The 23,518-nt window shown below is 40.4% G+C and overlaps 1 protein-coding gene across 2 annotated transcripts in view; it reads left to right on the plus strand.

The window, feature by feature from the left end:
* NUP62CL (nucleoporin 62 C-terminal like) overlaps positions 1 to 23,518 on the plus strand; it is a 140,243-nt gene that overhangs the window by 71,702 nt on the left and 45,023 nt on the right. For both annotated transcript variants that reach the window (XM_069213728.1, XM_069213719.1), the window contains exons 4-11: positions 7,198 to 7,308; positions 10,498 to 10,665; positions 15,636 to 15,740; positions 16,508 to 16,625; positions 18,835 to 18,979; positions 19,187 to 19,236; positions 19,930 to 20,064; positions 21,000 to 21,111. In XM_069213728.1, the coding sequence (XP_069069829.1) occupies positions 7,198 to 7,308; positions 10,498 to 10,665; positions 15,636 to 15,740; positions 16,508 to 16,625; positions 18,835 to 18,979; positions 19,187 to 19,236; positions 19,930 to 20,064; positions 21,000 to 21,111 (944 nt within the window). The remainder of the gene's footprint in view (positions 1 to 7,197; positions 7,309 to 10,497; positions 10,666 to 15,635; positions 15,741 to 16,507; positions 16,626 to 18,834; positions 18,980 to 19,186; positions 19,237 to 19,929; positions 20,065 to 20,999; positions 21,112 to 23,518) is intronic.

A 23,518-nucleotide genomic window follows, 5' to 3' on the forward strand; every position in this document is an offset into this window, starting at 1 on the left:
AAGATGCCCTCTGTGTGCATTTTTTAATAAATCCAACACTGGCATTGGTGTGGGTTTATAATTCTGAGAAGTTTGATACCAAACTTCCCAGTATTCAGTGTAGCCATTATGGAGCTGTGGAGTTCGTCTTTGACAGACTCCCAGGCAATATACTCTCATGGCTACCCTGCACTTACAATGTCTAAGGTTTTGCTTAGACACTGTAGGGGCATAGTGCTCCTGCACCTATGCCCTCACCTGTGGTATAGTGCACCCTGCCTTAGGGCTGTGAGGCCTGCTAGAGGGGTGACTTACCTATGCCACAGGCAGTGTGAGGTTGGCATTGCACCCTGAGGGGAGTGCCATGTCAACTTAGTCATTTTCTTCCCACCAGCACACACAAGCTGGCAAGCAGTGTGTTTGTGCTGAGTGAGGGGTCCCTAGGGTGGCATAAGACATGCTGCAACCCTTAGAGACCTTCCCTGGCATCAGGGCCCTTGGTACCAGGGGTACCAGTTACAAGGGACTTACCTGGGTGCCAGGGTTGTGCCAATTTTGGAGACAATGGTACATTTTAGGTGAAAGAACACTGGTGCTGGGGCCTGGTTAGCATGGTCCCAGCACACTTCTCAGTCAAGTCAGCATCAGTATCAGGCAAAAAGTGGGGGGTAATTGCAACAGGGAGCCATTTCTCTACATAGATAGATCCCAAAAAGTGTAAACCGGAGTCTAAACCCCAACCTAATGACATTAAGGATCCTCCAAGACTCTTCTTCTCTGCCTCTCCCCCCCCCATCATTTACAATACACCAATGATGACTCTTGTAAAACCATATAACCTCATCTTGCACTTCCTATAGCGCAAAAATAAACATTTAGATGCAAATAAATTCATAAACCTCACAAAAGGTCCTGATGAGTGGGCCAAAACAGTTGTAAACAAACAGTCTTCAAACCCCTGTTGCTAAAAAAGAATGAATCAGTTAGATTTTAAGGCCCTTTTTCAGTCAATACCAATGTTATAAACGTCGGTGTTATCGATAATGCAACCTCTACCTCAATTCTCGAGTGATAGCAGAGGTCAAATCCACCTTTCACCAAATTAAGCTTCCTGGGTTCGGGGAGGGGGTGAAGCAACATTGATCACATCCAGACATCACTCCATAGCGGGGCAATAGAGCAATTCTTGTACTTTAGCCTCACCCTTTTCAACATGACCCACCTAGCCAACATTGTCAAATCCCTCAGACTCAACATCATATCCTAAGGAGACAACGTTCAACTCACCCTCTCCAAACACCCCACAACTGCCAGAACCAACTTTGCCAATTGGATGAAGGACAACCGCCTGAAGCGCAACACGGACAAAACAGAAGTACTGATCTTCTGTAACACCACCACCCCCATAAACGCTTCCTGATGGCCTTGGGAACTAGGACCCTCTCCCACTCCGACCAACCACACCAGAAATGTCTGCATCATCTTGAACTGCAACTGACCATGAAGTCCCAGATCAGTGTTGTCTTCCCTGCCTGCGTATTCACCCTGTGCATGCTACGAAAAAGCTTCAGATGACCTCACCAGGACACAAAATGCATCATCACACAGGCACTTATCACCAGCTGACTGGACTGTGGCAACACTCGCTAATCAGGGATTACTGTTCACGTCCTAGTTAAACTTCAGACCTTACAGAGCACTGCAGCCAGATTCGTCCTCAACCTCCTTTGATTAACCTACTTCACCCCTCACCTCAGAGAACTCCACTGGCTCCTAGTACAGAAGAGATGCTTCTTCAGGCAGCTGTTCCACGCATACAAGGCTCTACACAACCAAGGCCCCGCCTAGATCATCGCAGCCTGAGTTTCCACCAGCCATTTAGGCAACTGTGCTCTGCATTACTATCTCTCACCCACACTCCCTGCATCTGCTAAAGCAGAGGTGGAAAACGCTGTTTCGCCTACCTAGCAGCAAGAACATAGACTGACCTCCCTTTGCAGCTCCAGACCTCCCCTTCTTTGCCAGAATTCCAGAAACCACTCACCACCTGGCTATTCAACTGAACCTCTGGCCTGAAAGTGCCTGGATACACTATCTGGTGAGAAGCAGCATTCTATAAATCGACTGATTGATAGACTGTGTGCACGCAGTACAGCCGTATTGGGAAGCTGTCTGTCTCTCCTTATTTTATTTATAGTCTTCTCCTCAAAATTATTTTCTGTTTTGAGGATTTTGGTGGGAGGCAGGAAGGAGATACAGCATGCAGCTTGTTCAACTTAAACGTCTAGGTTTCAGGAGAGTGAGGTGAAGCAGATGCTCTTCATACCGCTGAATGTCTCTTTTTGCAACATGTGATATCCCCAATTTGTGGTTGTTATTTTGTTGCAGGCCTATTTTCTAGGTCCTCCTAATGGTGGGCTGTTTATTCCTGCTTTGCCTAAATTCAATCCACTGATGTTTGCAGGTCATTTAATGTACCTTCCAGTTTGTCATTCCCCCCCACCCCCATATTCTTGTTTGCACTTTTTCTAAACTGATAATTTGAAGCTAATTTTTTTTTTATTTGCTTTAAAAAAATCTTTAATACCTCCCTTGTAGTTCTGGTGATTCAGCATGTCTCTTACTTCTTTTACCTTCTTGTATTTGCCTACTATGAATTTGTTTATCAAGAGTAGCCCACTGCAAATTACTGTCTTGAGTACATGTCCGAACCAGTACAGATCCTACTTTCTCTCAACAGGTCCTAGCCCAACGAGCTGTTACTTGGTGTTTTATGTACCCCTGGCGGTCTTCAGCAGGAACGGCTGCTGTACCCACTGTGCCCAGCTCTCATCCCAGGTTCTCAGCCTTGATGGCCTGCTGTGAATAATTTTTACTCTTGACCTGTGTCTCAAATTATGTGGCACTCTTAATCGGCCCTAAATTACATGTTGGCCCTGCGGGATCCTTCTACTTCAGCTGATACCCAGGTTTGACACTTGGCGCAAAACCTTCCTAGTATGATAATGTTTTTGTGATATGTGATATTTTTATAGACGTTGTTCCCACAATCTGTACAAATTCCAAAGTTCTGACTGTGTGACTTGCCAACTCATTGTATCTTGCCGTGGTAGTTCCTGTAGCATCAGGACGTCTTCTGGAAACATTCCTTCACTTTGCGCAAATACATTAAGATAGCAAATTATCTCTGTCCAGCTCTGGTCAAGTTTTGGGGATGGTATCTCCTTCTCCCCTGAGAGACTGTTTCAGAGTGTTCAGACAGGAGTTCTCTAACATATTTAGAGGCCTTACTTTTGCCGCTACCTTTATGTACACTTACCAACAATTCACTTGGTTTTTGAAGTTTAGCCACCTGCTCTCTCTGGTCCATGCTCAGCCTGTCCCTGCTTGTTTACTTTCTAAGCCCCCCTTGCAGGTCTCCACTTTGCCTCTTTACTAAAAACACCACACATGCCTACAGATTCCCGGCCTCAAGATGTATCTTCTCTCCCAGTGTGGTACCATCCATATTGACTTTTGTCTATACCCATCCATGGTGGTACTTGTTTTGTTTATATAAGTATGAACATTTTGAAGATGCTATGGGTATCTCTCAGTATAACTTGCAACCAGTTTAGCACTGTACTTATGTTATTTTATTGTAACTGGAGCATATTAAAGTGCGATGATGTCCACTAGAGCATGTAGACTGAAGCATTAGCAAAGGTCTGACTTGTACTAAAGTTATAAACCAGGTCAGTCAGTGCAGTCAAAATGAAGCGAAGTAGGTCTTAACTCTGTTCACCCCCAGTTAATTCACATGAATAGGTTTCGTAGGCTTTTTTTCTCCTCAGACACTACTGATGGTGCTTAATGCTTGTGGCTGTGCTTTGGTTTGCAGCAAGCTCCATTAAAGTGTGCTGTCAAAGAGGCTAAATGGAGCTGTTGCTAGGCAATAAAACCCCATTTGCTGTGCAAGCTGGCATGAGAAAAATATGAACTTTATTCACCTATCTAGGAGGCATGAGTTTAAGGTGCGATTAGAATGCTTTCTGATAAGCAGCGCTTATATATCTACGTGTTAAAAAAAAAAAAAAAAGTGCCCTTTTTAGAGGGTATAACATAAGATCTGACTGACAATGAAATATAGACTCGCCATAAAAAAAAGCATTGACAAGTCCAATCGTCTGGCCTTTCACATAGCTATAACACCCCAAATAATTACTAGATGACCTTCTCAACAACCCAGGGTGAAATCTTTAGCAAGACTGCAGTCCTCCAAAAATTTCCTAGATATCCGTCTCAAGCTGGGAATAACATCTTAACAACTCACTTTCTAACTACATTTCCCTCTTGAGTAAGATGCAACTGCTTTTAATGTACTTCATAAAGTAGAGGGGGTGTGGCTTCAACAAAAAACATATATATCTCCTTTTGCTAAGTAACGTGCCTTCAACCGTATTGTTAGGAAGTTGTTTTTTTTTTAATGGGACTATATTTATGTCACAGTAAAATCCCCACTGCCTTATTTTGTGGGCTGTGGTAAGAACAAGAAAATGCAAGCCAGTAGATTGAGATGTGTGAGGGAAAGATCCTTTTATTTATATATGCACTTACTTATGCATGCATTTATTTATTTATTTATTTATTTATAATATATATGTCATTCATAAACCTGCAATTCCCAAAGTCCTAACTAGAGACCCTCTCAAGTTAGATGCTAACTCTTCAAAATTCTTTCCCAGGGCTGCTGTTCCTCAAAGCATTATTAGAGTTTACTCTTGAGTCAGATACAACAGCATTGAAATTCTTTCACAAAGCTACAGTAACATCAGTCCTTACAAGATGCCCCTCTCAAGTCAAATGCAACAGCATTTATATTCTTGAATGAAGGAGCAGTTCAACAAATCATTACTACGTAGTCCTTCTCAAATAACATGCAAAAGCACAAAAATGCTTACTTGAAGGTGCCGTTCCACAATTCGTTACGAGGTGTCCCTCTCATGTCATGTGCAGAAGCATTGAAATTCCTATATGAAGCTGCAGTTCCACTGTAACTAGTTGTCGTTATAGAGTCAAATGCAAAAGCATTGAAATTCTTTCATGAAGCTGCAGTTCCTCTAAATGCTACTAGGTGTCCCTCACAAGTCAAATGAAAAGCATTGAAATTCTTACATGAAGATGCAGTTCCACAAGGCGTTACTAGGTGTCCCCCTCGAGTCAAATGTTAAAGCATTATAATTTTTTAATGAAGCTGCAGTTCCACTAGTCTTTTTCAGATCAAACATCAAAAGAAAACCTGTTATTTCATAAAAGTGCAGTTCCACAAGTCGTAACTAGGTATCTCTCACAAAGCAAATGCAAAAACATTGAAATTCTTATTTGAAGCAGTAATTGCGCTAGTCATTTCTAGGCATTGAAATTTTTACATAAAGCTGCGGTTCCACAAGTCATTACTAAGTATTCCTATGGAGTCAAATGGAAAGGCATTGAAATTATTATGTGTAGTTATGGTTCCACAAGTCGTTACTAGATGTTCCTATGCAGCAAAAACATTGACATTCTTCTATGAAGCTGCAGTTATAGAGTTGCTGTTGAAGTCATATGCAGCTATTTCAAATACCTGTGTATTGAGGGGCTGTGGCTTTGATATATAAATTTGTATATACACTTTTGCTATTTTATTCATTTGTGCTTGTTTTGTACAGCTTTAATTATTTGCCAAAGTTGGTTCATAATGAGTAAAACATTTCTTGATTTCTAAAATAGTAGAAATCCTATAGAAACTTTTATTCACTGGTAAGTAAAAGTGCATTTAGGCTGTTTGTTCTTAGGTCGGTGTTATGGTCTGCATAAACTAGCAAATCTTTGCTTGAAATGACGCTACTGGTGTGTAAGGAGGAGGAGTGTTTTCTTTATGGTCATCCGCTAAGTTAAGAGAAGGAGGAGTGTTTTCCTTTCTGCCTCTACAGCACCAGTTAATAGGAACAGGCGCGTTTCCTGAACGACTTTGTGCACCCTCACGGTGTTATTGGGAATGGGTATGTGTTTGTTTTGTACTCTATCTAGCTGACCAGCAACACTCCAGTATTGGAGAAAATTCTTTTGAAAAGCTGCAATTGCTGAAGTAGTTACTAGAGAACTGTCTGTTTCAAGTCAAATACAAATGTTAAAGATGTCAATCTCAAACCTTGTTGTGGGGAAAGTGGCTTCAACCTAAAAGTATACATCTATACTCTAGCTACTCTAGAGAATAGAGAATATAGTGTATAACAAGTTCTGTTGTGAAGGAAGTATTTCTTAGGTGTATGTGTAGATATATAGGGGCAAACTGCAGTCACTCAGAGTGAAAGTATACAGTGGCTGGAATGGGCTGGTCTGTTGCTCGATTGATCTATACCTTCTGCTGGGGTTGGAGGGAGTATAATTTGAGTGACCGGTCAATCGATAAGTGATAAATTACTATTGGTTGAAAGCCCCTATATATAACTATTTTTGCTTGATTTGTTTGACAAGCATGAGACTTGCAAGACAACTAAATCTGTTTTGAGGCCAGACCTGAAAATATCTGTAGTTGAGGTAGTACAGGACAGCACAATGTTTACCACTTTTACACATTGATAACTCAAGAAAAATAGATGTGTGAAGTGATTTTATCCTAGACTGCCTAGTTGTTTTAGTGAGGCCCAGAGCCAGGATTAGAACTCAGATTTCCAAATTACAAGATTTTGAAGTGTATTTATCAAATTTTAATATTCTTACTATTGGTGTAACCAAACGTTTTAGAACAATATGTATAAGTATATGTAGCAGTTGATAGGTATCAATGTTAAACTCACTGACAGTTATGTCTGGATTCCGTACCAACTCGGATGTTTCTGGTGAACTCATGAAAAGGAGCATAGAGGTTTAGTGTGTCAACTGCAAGATGGGAATGTGGTTGGATGTAGCATCCTGCAAAGCTTTCACAATGAAACAATTTTGTAACTTTAATAGAGGGATATTTGTTTATTTCTCTCTTCAACGTGAGGCATTTTCGGTATTTGTCTATCTTGGCATTTTAAATTCCTTCAGGGATTTTGAAAACCAGCTAACTGATTCGCATAGAGCTATAGTTTTGATATTACACACCTACCTATTCATGTCACATATTTTTACTGTTGTTGGGATATAATACTGTTTTTCCATTGTATGTAACATATTAAAATTACCCTTAATACTTTATTGTCTTTGGGTTAGGATTTGGCATGCAGCCCCTAGCAGTATTACAGGCTGCTGCAGCTCCTTCAGGAGCACTGCCTGCCTACCCCGGCCAAGGACCAGGCTTGACGTTTGGCGCGAAACCTTCAGGTACAGTAATGTTTTTGTAGGACTGGTGAGTTTAGCAGAAGTTTAATCTGATTTCATTTACACATTTATGTCTGAAAATATACTGTATGATGCCTTCTCTGAACAGCTGGAAGCGGGGTGGGGAAGATGCCCTGAAAACATTTTTGGAATTTTGGTTGATTGAAGTTTATATATGTTGAAATGATGGAGGATATGATCACATATGGGTTCTAAGACAAATTTAAAGGCTTTTAGTGCTAATCCACAATGTCTCTAGTGGTCTTCTGGAAGTGTATATATTTTCTTTAGTCTGAAGATGGGGTGAAGCAACAAATTTATTAATGCCGGTATTTTTGTTCCGATATTGGTTGATGTTTTTCTTTTATTAATTGCCATTACAAGTAATGGAACTGAAACACATTACACTAATCTGCATCTGCTTGCTCTCATTTGTCAGCTTTGTTCTCATAACCTATAGCATGCGAAGTAGTCAGTTGGCTAATCGTGATGGTTTTCAGATCTTGCCTCGGACAGCTCATGCATTGTTGCTTGAGAGCCATTTTGTTTGCAAATAAAGGGCTTGGAACGCCACCCATTAAATACCATTGATTGGCTTCATCATCACTCTTGTTTCTCATTGGTCATCAGGAGCTGGTTCCACTTTCCCTTTGTGTGTGTGTGCCAAGGAGCAGAGCATGGACCAAGCACTGCAATATGTCACTTGCCAGTGCCCTTCCACTGGCCATGTGCTCCTAGAGTTTGGAGGAGCCATAGCACTCCATAAGATTGCATTTGATTGTAGGCCGTCTCCCCTCCACCCAGTGGTCACTAGACTTTGTTTGGTTGCAAGGCCTTGAAATGCCAGAACCAAAAACCTTATTCTAGAGCCTTCTCTTTAGTACAGTTTGACACCTCAGGTGTACTCTAGTACGAGCTGCACAGGCAAAGCCGATTTAATTTGTTCCTCCATTTCCTAAGTTGTAATTGCTTGTAACATTTTCACATATTGAATAATTCCTGTGTGAGGGGTACTGGAATACAGCAAATCAATACATGATCACTTCTCCCTGTCTTAATGCTAAATGGGATTTATAGCATCTAATATATTATATCCCTATGCCTTGACGGATTCTAAGGTATAACGCGAGCAAATTAGGTTTAGAAAACACAAGGGTATGTGAAGTCAGGGGGATATCTGCGTTCTTCGGATGTTATAAATCCGAAGCATACACATTTTGACTCTAGTGTGTGGTAATGTCTGCAGGGAGAGGGCTTCAGTTATTACAATACTCGTAAAGACAAATAGGGTGTTACCTGATAAACTCTATATTCTACCAGCAGGTTATTATGGCATGGCCTCCTTCACTTAACGTGTATTAAGTTAATTTATTGCAAAATCAGGAGTAAATTAATGGAACAGTTCTTTGAGATCACAAGTCTAAACACAGCAATATCCAGAAACCAACAGTAACCACTGGACAAGCACTAACCTTGACTTCCATAGTACCATGCTACCCTTCCCTTGGTAAAGTTATTCAACACCTCTTAAGGAGTACATTATCAGGGGAATCTGCATTTGAACCTTTTTTGTCATTTGCCGTTTTGCCCCTGATTTCTCGAGGCAACTTAAAAAACTGGAGCCAACTGGGAATGAGAAGCCAGCCCATTACAGATGGCTCATCCACACTTTCATTTAATCCCTGGGTATCAGCCACTCTGAATTGTGGGGCTCCCTGTACAGCTGTAGGCTTGTCTTGCATTTTAGTGTCTTCACAGTAATTCTGAGTGCTCTTTTCTACTTTGGGGGAACCCACTTTTAAATCTTTAGTTAAAGGGGCATACTTTCAATTATTTACAACTAGGTTATAAAGAAGTATATCAAATGGTGATGATTTGACCAACCCATATTTTCAGGTCTTTATATTTGATTTGTAATTTTCATAAGTGACAGTCCCTGGAAGATACTCTGGTTCAGTTATCTGTCTGTATTTTTTTCTCTTGCTACTTATAACCTTTCACCTGTTTGATCATAATCTGCATTTCAGCCTTCACTTAGGTCTCTAGATCAGCCTTTCTAAACGTTTTGCCGCTTGTGTACCCCAATGTATCACTACTGGAAGAAGGGGACCCCCACATAAGCAATTTCTATGATTTGAATTTCAAGTCCGTACACAAAATTATAGAAATAAGTACGTCAACCCGATAGACAGATGATGAAAAATTGTATTTAATTCCCAAAGATGCGAAAATCAAAACTTAAAATGGAAATTTCTAAGTGTACTTATTTCTAAAAGCCAAAGTGATATTCCAGACGCTAGCATATCACTTTGTCTTTTTTTACTCCTAATGCATGCTTTGTTTCTGTCAGTGTATATGACTGCTTCAGTTGAGTCTGCCAATCCTTCATACTAGATTCTGATTGGAGTACTTGTGCAGTTCCCACCAGTCAAGAAAAGGATACCAATTGAATTTTTACCCTCCAATTTCTTCACATTTACAGAGCGTTATAAACTTTTTCCATTTAGCTTTTTAAGTATATGTACTCCTATTAATCTGCAAATACTGTTTAATTCTGTAAACAGTCGTGGAACCACTGAGTAGGTGTCATGGAAATCCTGGTGTCTGGGGACCACCGGTTAAGAATCGCTGTTCTAGATTGTCAAAATAATGCTGTAAATGAGCTCTTTGTGGACAAAGGTGTTGCTTCATTGTTGGTGATTTCTTGTTCCTAGAAAAAGAAAGCACATTTGAGTTCTTTTTAAGTATTCTCCAGATTTGTAACGTCACTTTCTACAGTTGCCTCTACTGAGAAAACCAAAACCTTTAGTTTTATATGTGTCGCTAAAGCTAATCGATCCGGGTTGAATGTAATTACAGGTATGTACTGTAGAAACAAAGATCACTGAACTGCTCACTAGGAGTTTCAAAGCCAACTTCCATTTACTCTGGAACCCAAAACTACAACAGATCTATAGGTCTTGCCTTCCCTTTAGACCTTAATTTCTTAATAATAGTTTCCACCTCAGTTGTGCCATCAGGCTGTGCGATCTGCTGGACCAACAGATATGTGTAGGGTTACCAAGCCTCTAATACAGAATATGCCTGTTCAATTGATTCTATGTTACAGAGGATCGAATAGTCCAGAGTATTGTGGGGTGGTGACCTCCATTGCAGTAAATCATGTTGTGTATTTTGTTCTGCTCTTCCCAGCTGCAGTGGCAGCATCTACGAGTGCAGCTGCTTCAACGACTGCACCTGCCACAGCACTAGCTTCCCTCCTTGCATCTTCAGGGCCTTCTCTGTTTTCCTCAATCGCAAGCTCCACAGCCACACCCACTGCCACAGTAGGACCTTCCAGTACTTCTACTGGGTTGTCACGTAAGTCCCCCTTCTACATATTTTAAATTTTTGTGTCATGTTTTTGTTTTCACCATTGTTTGGGATGTTGCAAAGATGCCGTTTTCCATGCTGTTTCCATCAGCTAAAAATGTTGTATATTTAATGTGAGATGCTATTATCAAAGACCTTTTTAACCTTCAATTGTCATGGAAGATGATGTTTAGAGGGGTGGTTAGCGGTTTGCAGGTAGATTCTCATGTCTACAATGTGCCTGTTACGTTGCTTTCCCCCTCAAAAGATGTGGTGTCTGGATATTTTATTTTTTTATTTTTTATTTTTGTAATCCGTGTTGGCTTTTAACCACGCCCACCGCTCGCCCATCATGATCACTCGTTCATGGGCTTGCCTTTAAAAATCCTTTATCATCATTGGTAAATGCTTTACATTTTTCCCCCTCCTTTGGGCGATTCTGTTACAGCCTTAGCCATTGACCCTGGACAATTGCACGTTTGCTGATATGTTTGACTGCGAGAAAACGTTTCCCCCCCTTTTTTGTGTCTCCTTCACGCTCATGTTCATGGCAGCCATGGTGCTTTGAATCTGCTCACTTATTTCTGTTTTACTTTTCATTTTCAATTTAAGTGGCAAGAAAAGTCCAGGAATTTACAACGCTAATAGCTTTAACTTGAGCAAACGTAAGACCCATTGCATTGCAAATGCTTGTTTACTCTGGCATAACGTCCGCTTTTTTGGTGCCTCATCAGCTTCAAGTAATCAATGGGAAAGTGGGTTAATCCACCACAGTTATTGTCTCTCTTGCATTGTGCATAATGGAATTTTTCCTGAACACGTGCACATCCACCTTAAAAGTATTCTGTTTTTATGTTAGGGCTGTTGACCTGATACTTTATTTTTGACAGTGCTTTTAATGTCCTTTTTTTATTCTTGCTTTTTTGTCCTTGTTGATATGGTAAAGCTCACTTGAATAGCTTGGAAAAAAAGTACACCCGACCCGGCATTTCCAATTGCGTGTTTCTAATGACTCTTTGATTTTCTTTATTGTTTTTTTTTTGGGGGGGGGCTCTGTCCACGTTGAAGTTGAGCGTCTACACTGGGGGCCAACTGTGACACATAGTGCAACCCACAGCTGAGGTCTGTATCGTGGAGGGACACATTACTTGTGCCTAATATTAGTGAGCTTGACTACTGTCAACTCACCAGGCAGTGGAGGACTGCCAGTGGTGGCAGAAACAAATTATAGTGAAAGAACAGTTTTTTTCCCCCTGTCATCTCCCTGGGGAAGTTGTCCTTTTTCCTCCCCTTTTCTCAGATTGGTCTGCCTCCTTCAGTCGGGTCACTCACTTATGCATATGGAACATAGGTGGTACAGGTATGGATTATTGTCAATGTGGACTAGAATGTGCATAGGGTGTATTTACTGTATTTAAGTATGACATCATTGAATCGTTTTTGATTTTCTAAACATAGGATGGACCTCGGAGACAGCCTTCCTGAATGTAATGTGAATTGTAGGGTGTCTTCATGACCTTTGTTGTGTACTAGATTCTGTGGTGTGGAGCATGCAATACAGAAGATCCCTTTGCTTTGTAATGCAGGAGTGATCCATGTCCCTATCTTTATCCATTCTGCCCCAGCAGTGTTACCCTCAAAAGGTTTAGAGGTATGAAATGAAAATTATTTTTATACAGCACGCTACTAGCTGAGGGCTTCTAGGCACTGCCAGCGACGGAAGGAGAGAAGCTGAGAAATTAGGTAATCAACAAAGTTATAACCAAAAGAAAGGAAAAGCTATTGATTATAAAGCCGTGAGGTTAAGGGGGAAAGCTTCTCCCACTTTGGTGCCTTTGTTTTGGGACTTTCCAGAGAGGTAGTTCCCAGCTCTACTCTTCCTGTTTACTGACACCAGAGGACAAAATTTATTTTTTGAAAAGAGTTTAAGGAAAAGCTATTGATCATAAAGCCATGTAGTTAAGGGAGTAGGCTTCTCCCTCTTTAGTGCCTTTGCCTTGGGACTTTCCAGCGAGGAAGCTCCCAGCTCAACTCTTTCTTATCTACTTACACCAGAGGACAACATCTTTTTCTTGAATAGAGTGAAAGGAGTATGCAAAAATCAGGAACTTTAAAAAAAAAAATCTTTGTCGAGAATCAGAAATATTTGTGACTTTCTTTGTGATTTTTCTTTTTTTTTTTTTTTTTTTTAATGCTTTCCCCTGCACCAAGGGTGGGTAGTTAGGGTAAACGTACCCAGGCTCCTTTTTTTTGTTTTTTGTTTTTGAAGCAGAGTTTCACAATGGTTGCCAGCTCTACTGGTTGAAGTTTTGGCAGGCAGTCGGATCTCTGCACGAGATCGGGAGGGTTTGCACATCTCTAGATAAACAATTTTGTTTTTATTTTCATATCTCAAAAACTACTGAATGGATTCGTACCAAATTAAAAAGGGCACTTTTTGGATCAAGAGCTACTTTTCTTTCATATTTGGTGTAATTCCGTCCAGCGGTTTGCTTTTGCTTTTGTAGTTACCAGATAGGAAATCCCATTTTTGCAACAGGGGGAACAGCTTTCTTTAAACAAACATTCAACATGACAGATTTGGTGCGAATTGGCCAAAAGGACCATCATTCTTAAAACGCGGTCCCTCACCTACCCGTTGTGCATACATATTGTGAGGAAAAACAAAAAGTGAAAGCAGTACGGTCAGACAGCCGATTGTGCATGATGCATAGAAGGTAAAGCCTTGGGCACAGGTCCCAGACATACACAGTCAGGTGAACAAAATAAGCATTCCCTTGCCTTGGTGACAAGCCAAGGAGGCACACTTGATCCTGGTGTTTATGGATATAGAACCCCACCTTATTAAAGGCCAGGAGTTGATGTTCCTGCCTTCCCTGCTTAGGGCCTGCTTCCACCTTGTTAATGGCCAAGATGAGTAAAAATAAAATGCAAAGAATATAACAACTTACAGCTACTCTGATGTCCTTTCCCTGCTGCCTCCGTGTGGTGTGGGGGATGGAAAGGAATTAATCATTGCACCCACCTGCCTTGTCCAAGGGTGTCAGAGGGGTGATAATTATTGGCCTCTGTTGCTTCGCCATGCATTAGAGCTACAGCAGATTTAGAAAAGAATTCCCTTACCTTCCCAAGGTGCATGGGGTTGAATATTTGTACCACATCTCTAAGTGACACCTCATGCATTGGCAAAATGTGCAAGATTTGAGAACTCCGACTTTGCCCAAGAAAGGGGTATGTATTGTTCCTATGCCACTTTTGCCATGCACAAGAGCATGGGGGGGGGTAACAAGTAAAACAAAAGCACAAGGCAGCCCCCAAGTGCTCCTGTATTGTTTTGCATTTGACAAGACTGCAGTGGATAAGCTGATGACTGGCCCTTTACTTCATGGCATGCACAATTTTACATGCCAGGGAAAACCAGAGTAGATCCAAGCTGCCCAGAGCTTGTTCTGCGATTCTGAATAGACGGTGGGGCAGCTGGTCCCTACCCCTTTTCATTTCATGCAATACCCTCTCACCCGTAGGCAATAAAATGTGTGTGAGCAGTAGTAAATGCCTAAAGGTGTTAGGCAATGATGGGGGTGCAAAGAACTCTCTGTAGGCATCCCTCAGAAGCCACAAAGTGTTAGAATTGAACTGAAGGATTTTATTTACATCACAATTTATGCTGCACTAATGAATCTTGAACGTGAAACATAGATAGATTATTTGATCACACAGAGTTAGTTTTGTGTCACTCTTGACCCTTAGAGAAGACATGAGGAGGAGGAGAATACATCTAGCATCAGAACCAAGTTGGAGCTACATTTGCTCACAATATCCCACCCTTTGGCAAGGCAAAGCAGTACCAAAAACGAACCTCTTAGGGGAAGGTGAAGGGGTGCAAGTAACATAACCCAACTGTATATAGCCCCCAGCCAAGGAGGTGGTGCCTCCATCCACTACCCCCACTCAGAGGTGAGATGGGGCTAGTCTAATAATGAAAGATATAGTCAGGCGTTATATGGGTGGAGGTATAAGGAACACTACACATACTAGCTTAGCCTTTGGCAAAGTTAGATTGAGCACAAAAATAACAAGACTTATAGGGCAAGGTATCTAATGCCCCCTTTCTTTATATAAGGTGGGTTAATACAATTAAGCCTAACTTTTTTTTTTCTTTCCCTTCCTTGTTCTGAATATTCAGAAGGAGTGTGAGAGAATGAAAATAACACTCCTGTGTCCCTGAGCAAAGTGGTGGTTGTGACATACAGACTCGCCCCCTGGCTAATACTAAACCAAGGTGGTGGATTAGGGACTCCTAGCATTCAACCTTTGGCAAGGTGGGTTGTCAAATAGGGGGCCTGCTCCTTCTTCTTTTTTTTTTTTTTTTTTCTTTTCTTTTTGAACAACCACTTCATTGAAACTCGCATGTTTTTTTGGCAAAATAACTGTTAGTGATTGCAGCCATCTGCCAAAAACGTCTTTCCTTGATAATGAAGAAAATATACATCTTCATTTACTCACCACCTTTTCCTAAGGGTATTCGGGTACTGTTTTTTTTCTGTCTTTGTTCTTCTTTGTCTCCAATCTGCTGTTGCTGTATCACATTTATTTTTGTCATGATTCATCTGTGTTTTTCTGTGCAACATCTTTGTCTCCCAGAACATCATATGTACCTTGGAATCACTGTTCATTCCTCCCTGCCAAACTAGTCTTTTTCTCTGCTAGAATTCTCTAAACTTTCTTTCCCCACAACTTTACACTGGCACAGTGTGCAGTATAATTCACTCACTCAAGGGTCTGCAGCACAAGAGAAGGGGAGTGCAGTCACACCAACATGCTTTCCACAGAAGGTAGCTGTCCGTTGAACTGTGACTAAGTTTATCCTTTATAGATAAAATTCAGTGCAGCTTTCGTTGGCCCGTAAGTAACTCTGAAGAAAGCTGCCATCTTATGCAGGAAACAAGACGAAGCTTACATGTGTTGTATTTTTGCAGTTGGTACAACCTCTACTGGACTTGGAATTGCAACAACTGGCCTCGGCTTTGGCTATAAGCCCCTTGGAACAACTACAACAACTGCTGCTGCTGTCAGTACTGCCAGTGAGTAGTGATATAATTATATTGTACTATTTATAGGATAGGCTTCTCCTGTAACGCTGCGGGAAATGGGGTTTATACTTATGTTTTGGAAGGGCTTCACTAAAAGGATTTAGCGTTCAAGTGTTGTTAGAGAGATTTGTGGGTTTTTTGCAGTCCTAGTGCGGTGTTAAAATGGATTTATTTTTCTGACCTATATAATGCACTTTTGGGGGTAAGCAAACATTTCTAAATTTTGTATACTTGATTCTTTTTTATTCCTTAGAATAGTTTTTTTAGGTACATTTGATGAAGGAACGTTTCGACATTTTGCATCTGTTGTGAGCCCAAGTGAGATTGTGCTGTTAAGTTTTTTTTTTTTTAAAAAGAGTATGTAAAAAAAAAAGCGGAAGAGACATATTTGCAAACTTCATATTAGTTTCTCTATATTTGGGTTTTAGCTGAGCCAACACTAGCACAATTTCACCACTCTTCACTTTCCCAAATCTTGCAAGTCACCCGTTCCAGGTTAGTTTAGTGGCTGAATTTCAGAGACTACTGTGCTGATGGAAAAAACGCAATGAGTTCACTTGCCTTTATTGCTTAATGAAAAGCAAGCATGTCATAGAAGTCCTATTGATTGGAAAGTCATAGATTCTTTGTGCAAAGGGGGGAACTGTAGGGCTTACCTTGAGTAAATCTCAATGGATAGGGATTGTTGTAAGTAAATACCTTGGTGCAGAATACAATGGAGGGAACTGTGTGTGATAATTTAAAATCTTGTCTCACAGGCACCAGCGCTATCCCCAGTACCGGCTTCACACTGGGAATTAAACCATTAACCTCAATGGGCACCTCTAGTACGGCTGGTGCTGCGACTACTACCACCACAATATCAAATGTACCTAGGTAAGTGGAAATTTTATTGCCTTTTAGTGTATAGAATTACTGGAAAGAGAATTTATTCTAGGGATCAGTTTTTTCATGAAATTCTTTTTGAGGTTATATGGAAAACCTACATAGATATTAAACCTTTCTACATTGGTATTTTGCTGTTGATCTGTATAATGCATATATTTGTATTCTGTTTACGGAGCTTGTATATCAATCATGAGTGTCAAATCACATTCACGAGATAGATAGCATACAGCACCATATTATGCGCCTTGCTTGAGGGGTGTGGGTTTGCAATGTGGCTTTTTTGGTACGAGTTTTGGTGTTTTGCATGGCCACATTGGTGCTCTTACTGTGTCACAGGCAGCTGTGTATGAGGTGTTTGTAGTGTACTGAACCAAAGTAGAGAGGTGAAGCAGAATACTTAGCCATAAGTCGTGAATAGTTGGAAGTGTATGATTTGCGTGCATGGTTTGCTCATGTGGTCTTTGTGCAAAGTGTTTTGTTGTTCTGCATGATGAGCAGAAGCTTGATTTTATGCTGTTGCTGTGATTGTGTAGCTGCACTTCTGAGACTGTAGCGAAGGGGAATGAGAGAATGCTACAAACATGGTCACGCGTACCATCCTTATGTGGAAAACTGGGTCTGGTTCGTGTGCAGATATGACCTTTTATTATATTTTGAGGAAGAGCTAGGTCTTTAACACTTTACTTATTTCCAGCTAGCCTTGGGCGTTTTTTGTCCTTGCTACAAGAATGCTTTGTAGTTTTTCTGCCTGCCGGGAGAAAGGGACTCCACGAATATGACTTCTCGTAAGTCTGGATAGTCCATATCAGTGCCAGTGCAGAACGGTTGCTTGTATTAAGCAAATTTCATTGAAGTTTTGCATGCATAAAAGATGGAGCTTTGTGGTAGGTGGTACTGTGGAAAATATGGACTGGGTTGATAGAGGACCTCCTGACCCCAGGTATTCAGTGCTATTCTCAGAGTGGAATGATACGGTCACACATACATGACTGGCTACTGCGTTTTGGATTCTTAGAAGTCTTTGCAGTAGGCCAGATTTTTTAGTGGACAAAAGAATTTGAACAGATTGCTGATCTGAAGGCAGAGCCTTGCTGGAAAAGGAAGCCTGAGTTTGTGGACTGTGGTGACTGACCAAGGATGAGATTCTCCAACTGACTTACACAGTGCAGGGGCTACTATCCACAATCGGGACTTAATTTTTATCAGTGTTGTGCTTTAGAGAGCTCTAACTCATCCAGTCCGCCACCACAGACCTACAAATCCAGAAGGCTGAATGATCTGAGTGATCGCAGAGAGAAAAAGTCCTGTAGCTTGAGGAGAGGATTAAACTGCATGCACCAGGTGCTTTCATGGAATAGGAGTTGGAGGCAAGTCTCTTGCCACAGAAGGCCAACAAGCGGCATCCTGGCTGAATATTGAGTGCTTCCATTTTAATTCAAAGGATTTGCAGACACCGATTAAAAGTGACACAGTTTTGTGGACCTACATTGTGCCATGGAGAAGTGAGTAGGAGGAGGGGCAATTTTTTGGCTGTGGAAGAGATAAGTCCTTATTTATTTCCTTTTAGTTCCTGATTTCCATTCTTAATTTTCACTTTGTTTGGTGAACACAATGAAGAATGCAATGGACATTTTGTGAGTAAATGATCCTGGATTTCTGGCTTTTGTAGCATGTTTTGAAGTTAATTTCCCTAAGGATTGTGGGTTGTTAGCTGAACATGACTGTCTAGGCTAGGGTGTGTCAAGTAAGACGGAAAGAGAAAGCATAATCTGCGCATCTGTTTCTTAGAAAGAATTCAGAATGTTTTGGCATATTGTCCTCAATTACATCTGGATTTCTCTATTAAACGGCTGGATTGATACCTTAACTTGAACACAATTAGATAGTTTTTTTTTTTTTTTTTTTAAAGAATCCGACATACCAGACTGGAAACGAAATAGAATCAGGAACGAAACATAATTATTGTGTCTGTTATTCATCAAAGCTTTATGTACATCCAAGAACCACAAACCTTTAAAGCATGTGTAAAAGTCACATGAAAGTCACATAGTATTTTTTTGTGCTAATGTTTTTTAAATTGAGTTATGTGTATATGCATTTACTGGGTATGAAATAGTTGATAAGTTCCACAACTCTGTAAAGTGATGCATTAATTTGAGTACCTTTTCCAACTGTGACGGGTTATTTCTTTATGCAGTGCTCCTCCTGTGATGACATACGCCCAGCTTGAAAGTCTTATTAATAAGTGGAGCTTAGAACTGGAGGACCAAGAGAAGCACTTTCTACACCAGGCCACCCAGGTCAATGCATGGGACAGGACGTTAATCGAGAACGGAGAAAAGGTGATTAAGTGCCACTGGCAACAGTTTTTGAATGTTGGTCAGGGGCTAGGTTAAGCACTCCTTGTTGTGTAACTTACTGATGGCTCTATCATGTTTTGACTTGCAAACACTGACAACTTGCTTGAGTTTGAAATTGTGTAGAGTCAAAAAAAAAAGTACTCAGCACTTTTTAAAGTCTCTTACCAGTAAACGTTTATATTTTTGCAGATTACTACTTTACACCGGGAGGTTGAAAAGGTGAAGCTTGATCAAAAGAGGTATGGTAAATAGATGTCTGTTTGCAGGTTTTCTTCTCAATGTATATGATCTGGATTCTGCCTTGTTACTACATAACTCTAAGGGTGTAACCAATTTGTGTTCAGACCAATTTGTGTACTGTCATGATTTTGTGATGTAATGGTAGATAATGCAATGGATAGACCTTTTTACCCTCCCTTTCTTCAAGATCAACAAAAGAACGCAGCAGTCAGTATTTATAGCATGTATGGAACTTGTAATTTTTGGACTAAGTAGCTGAGATCACTTTGACCAGGTTCTTGAGCATGTCTTTATCCAATTTGCTTAAACTGTTGTAGTCTCAGATGTCACAGAGGACCGCAATTCTACACTTCCACGGTGTGAGCTTTTGGCTTTAATTTGATTGGGCATTAATGAGTGTTTGGAAACTTGTGACTATTGGTCAAGTTAGCATATGAACTTCATGTAGTCTAACAAAGACTGTGAATGAACTCTTCTTGCAGAGGTTGAAGAAAGCTGCTCAAGATATTGACTCTTCTGACCGTATCAATATCCATTCCCAAGCAGCATGTTTCGGTAATAAGGTGTAATACTCACTGCTCCTTGAATTTTGATTTGCACAAAACGTTTTGATATTTTCAGTCACCAATGTGTTATGTAGTTTCTCCAGAAACACAGTAAAGCCTGTGTTCCATTGGTGATTTTGTTTTTAGGTTGGACCAGGAGCTAGACTTTATTCTTTCACAGCAGAAAGAGCTGGAGGACCTTCTAACACCCCTAGAGGAATCCGTAAAAGAGCAAAGTGGGACAATCTACCTTCAGCATGCTGACGAGGAGCGCGAGAAAACGTAAGCAAGCCTCTCGAAATTCATTACTACAGTGTTTTGGGGAAATTCACTTCAATGGATTAAACAGTTTCCTTTTATCCCCTCAGCTATCCTTGTTTAAAATTATCTGCACTGTAGACCTCAAATAGAAGACTGTCTTGAGAAAGTGGGGTACCCAATCATTAAGGAGCTCCTTCTGAAATAGTAACAACTTGCTTTCAAAAAGCTCTAAACCACTTGTTTGTTACAAAAGACTTAAAATGTAATATGGTGTGTCCAATGAGCAATTTAGTTAATCTTTTGAGAGCAGAAACAAAGTCGCTCTCCTTTTAATCACTGTGTCCCTCTCCACCCAACTTTTGTCTCCTTGGTTATAAACTAAAAGCTTGGTGTAATTTTGGTTGCCCATTTTAGAATGGGAGATTCATAGAGATTATCCCTACCATAAATCGGTGCCTCTAATTGCATCACACTGATTTGTTATTAAATGTGATAAGTTTTAGGGGAAACTGAACCCTTTTATCACCCGTCACTTGAAACGTTGTAATGTTCCAGTGTAGAATTTGTTTTCCACTTATGAGCTGCAATGGTTGTCACCAGTTCTAAATGTGCATTGTGTGTAACGCTGAAGCTCCATATTATGGACATCTCCAAGAATGAGCTGCCGTACATCTACACTATATTCACACATCTTTTTTATCTTTAAACATTTTGGATATTTAAATGCTTTACGTGCTTAAAGTGATAAATAGATGATTTTCATATTTACCTTTCATGTAATTTGTAAATAGTACTTCTTAAAGGTCTCTTTAGAGGTGTTGTAGTGCATGACATTTACAGTCCACAGTGGCAGCTGACAAAATTCTAACCCCCCTGCATTTCTAGAAACTATTAGGGAGAACACTGTTATAAATAATGGTATAGAAGCAATTTTAACAAACTGCTCTCTTGTACAGCTATAAACTAGCAGAAAACATTGATGCTCAGCTGAAGCGTATGGCCCAAGATCTTAAGGACATCATTGAACACCTTAATACGTCTGGAGGACCTGCAGATACAAGTGACCCTGTAAGTATGCCAGGATGCTTATGGGAACAAAACTGAATTTGCACTTGGGTGCCTCCTTACAAAAGGTATTACAATAATGTGTTGTATTAAAAAGGGTAGGAAGTGAGATGGATAAAGAGTGGCAGTACGATAATTTATTATGCTGCTGCTTATATGGAGTGAAATGCTGCACAGAACTATAGTTGTTAACGAAGAGACCTACCGGGAGTAATCATTTTTTCCTGCTTATTAGGGGGCTGCATAACTTAAGGAATACAAGTGTAAGATATAAAATGTTTTGTTTGTTACAGGGCAGAATTCAGTATACTGTGCCTAGATGCCAGCACAATTCTTCTACATTTCCCATGATGCATGGTGTCACTCTAAGCAAGTTATTTCACCCAGTGACTTATGACTCCTGAATATAAGGAGTCCAGAATACAAAAACCTCTAACTTGAGAAAGAATAAGTTAGGATGTTAAATACCACTTCCAGCACTCAGTGGCATCACTGAAGTTTAATACATACATTGCACTGGTGTGCCAACATCAATGATTATTGCTTAGTGACATTCAGTGGCCCCAGCATTAGTGATCCTTAAACTTAATCTGGCTCATTATTGCTAGGCACCATTTTGTTTTCCATATCTCACTGGGTCTCTGTGACCATTAACAGCTATGTATGTGTCAATGATGCTCAAGATATTGATAGATGCGAAAGCTACTAGTTTTGATTCTCATTACTGTGTGGCACTAATGGGTCTCATTACTGTATGCAAAAAGAACAAGTGCTGGACGGAATGCTGAACAATGTCAAACATTCACCCCAGTTCAGAGATCTGACCCTAAAGCCATCGTTTTTTTGCTATCCATGCCATTCCAGTTTGGACTCAATCATAGGCAAATCATTCTTGACCTTGCTCCCCATGGGAACAGTCCAGCCTGAACTGCCAAGCCAGGTCCTCTCTGGACTGGAAACAAGCATCCTAGGACCAGTTTCAGTGTATCACTCTTTATCAGCCATGCTAGCTTGACTGTATAGACATCATTCTATTTACTGCTTGATGCCATTGAGGCTCACTAATATTCAGTAATGTGGATGGCATTTTATGTTCTCATTGCTTGTCACCATTTATGTCCATTTCTGCATGAAATCCTTGATGCGCAATGCTTCACTAATAGGTGGGACCATTGGCTTTTCCTACTGCTGGAAAGACTTATCACTTTCTGGCAATATTTCTTTTCATTACTGTCTGGAGCCAATATCTGGCTGCATTATTGCCCCTTACTGCCTAAGGCAATACATTGCCATTACAGTCTAACAACAGAGTGCACTGGCCCTCTTTATTGCCATGGAACATTAATGTTCAGCACTTCCTTTTGACATTCAATCAAGCCACTGACGTGTATCACTGCAAGAGGATATTGATGCTAATTACTCCTTAAGGTTACTTAAACTCGTTAATGCATTGGAACATTTCAAGTCTTGCAAGGTTAACAGTAAAGCCATGGCACATTCACAATTCTGGCTATCTGTGCCAACTGATATTCATAGCCAGGTACTGTAAATGGCTCTTAATATCTAGTCAGTGGGTAGCTTCTCACAAAGTTTCATCCTTAGCTGTAATACAGCGTGCCAGATACCGACAGATTTTTAAAACCTGCATAGTGGCCTAAAGGTCATTCAATTTGCTGTTCATCTGTATTTTTAAAAATAAATCTTTTAGAGAGCACAGCTGCTCTGAACATGGGTCCTGCATCAATAAGCAGTAAGAATCCTAAACAATGGATCAACCCTCATGTCTTTAGTTTCGTTGTATGTCTTTGAAACACAGATCATTCATTTATTTATTGTGAGCAGTAATAGGTCATTAAAAGTTTGATTGGTAAGATAATTATGGAATTGCTATAAGGGCAGATACAGAAGTATAAAAACATTTGACATGTGTACTTCAATATGGGTATTACGATGAAGAGGGCATTGAGTGCACAGGAGGAGAGTGATTAGTTGCTGCCGCTATCTAATTCGAGGAGTTGGGCCTTAGGGACAGCTTAAAAAATGGGGTCTCGGAGATAATGTAGTTTAACTGAGTAGAGGGTGTGCAATATGACCTAGCACATGGGGACTACGGGGTCCATATCTTGTGATCATTTAGAGTATATCAATATTGGATCAATAGGGGGTAAGCAAATAGTAGGATTGGAAACCGAAATGAATAGCCTGATTCTGTGTTTTTTGTTGTTGTTTTTTTTCAGCTAACTGATCTGTGAAGTTAAGAACTTTGTTCAGTGATAAGCAACAGATTAGAATAAGTAGTTTGAGGACAGGTGACAATGATAGTGTTTTGGAGTTGTGCAAATAAACGTAGGAGCTAATTCTCCAGCACTGGATGTTTTATATATACATGTGGTAAGTTTAAAATAGCATA

Source organism: Pleurodeles waltl, chromosome 2_1, assembly GCF_031143425.1.
Source record: "Pleurodeles waltl isolate 20211129_DDA chromosome 2_1, aPleWal1.hap1.20221129, whole genome shotgun sequence".
Lineage (NCBI taxonomy): Eukaryota > Metazoa > Chordata > Amphibia > Caudata > Salamandridae > Pleurodeles > Pleurodeles waltl.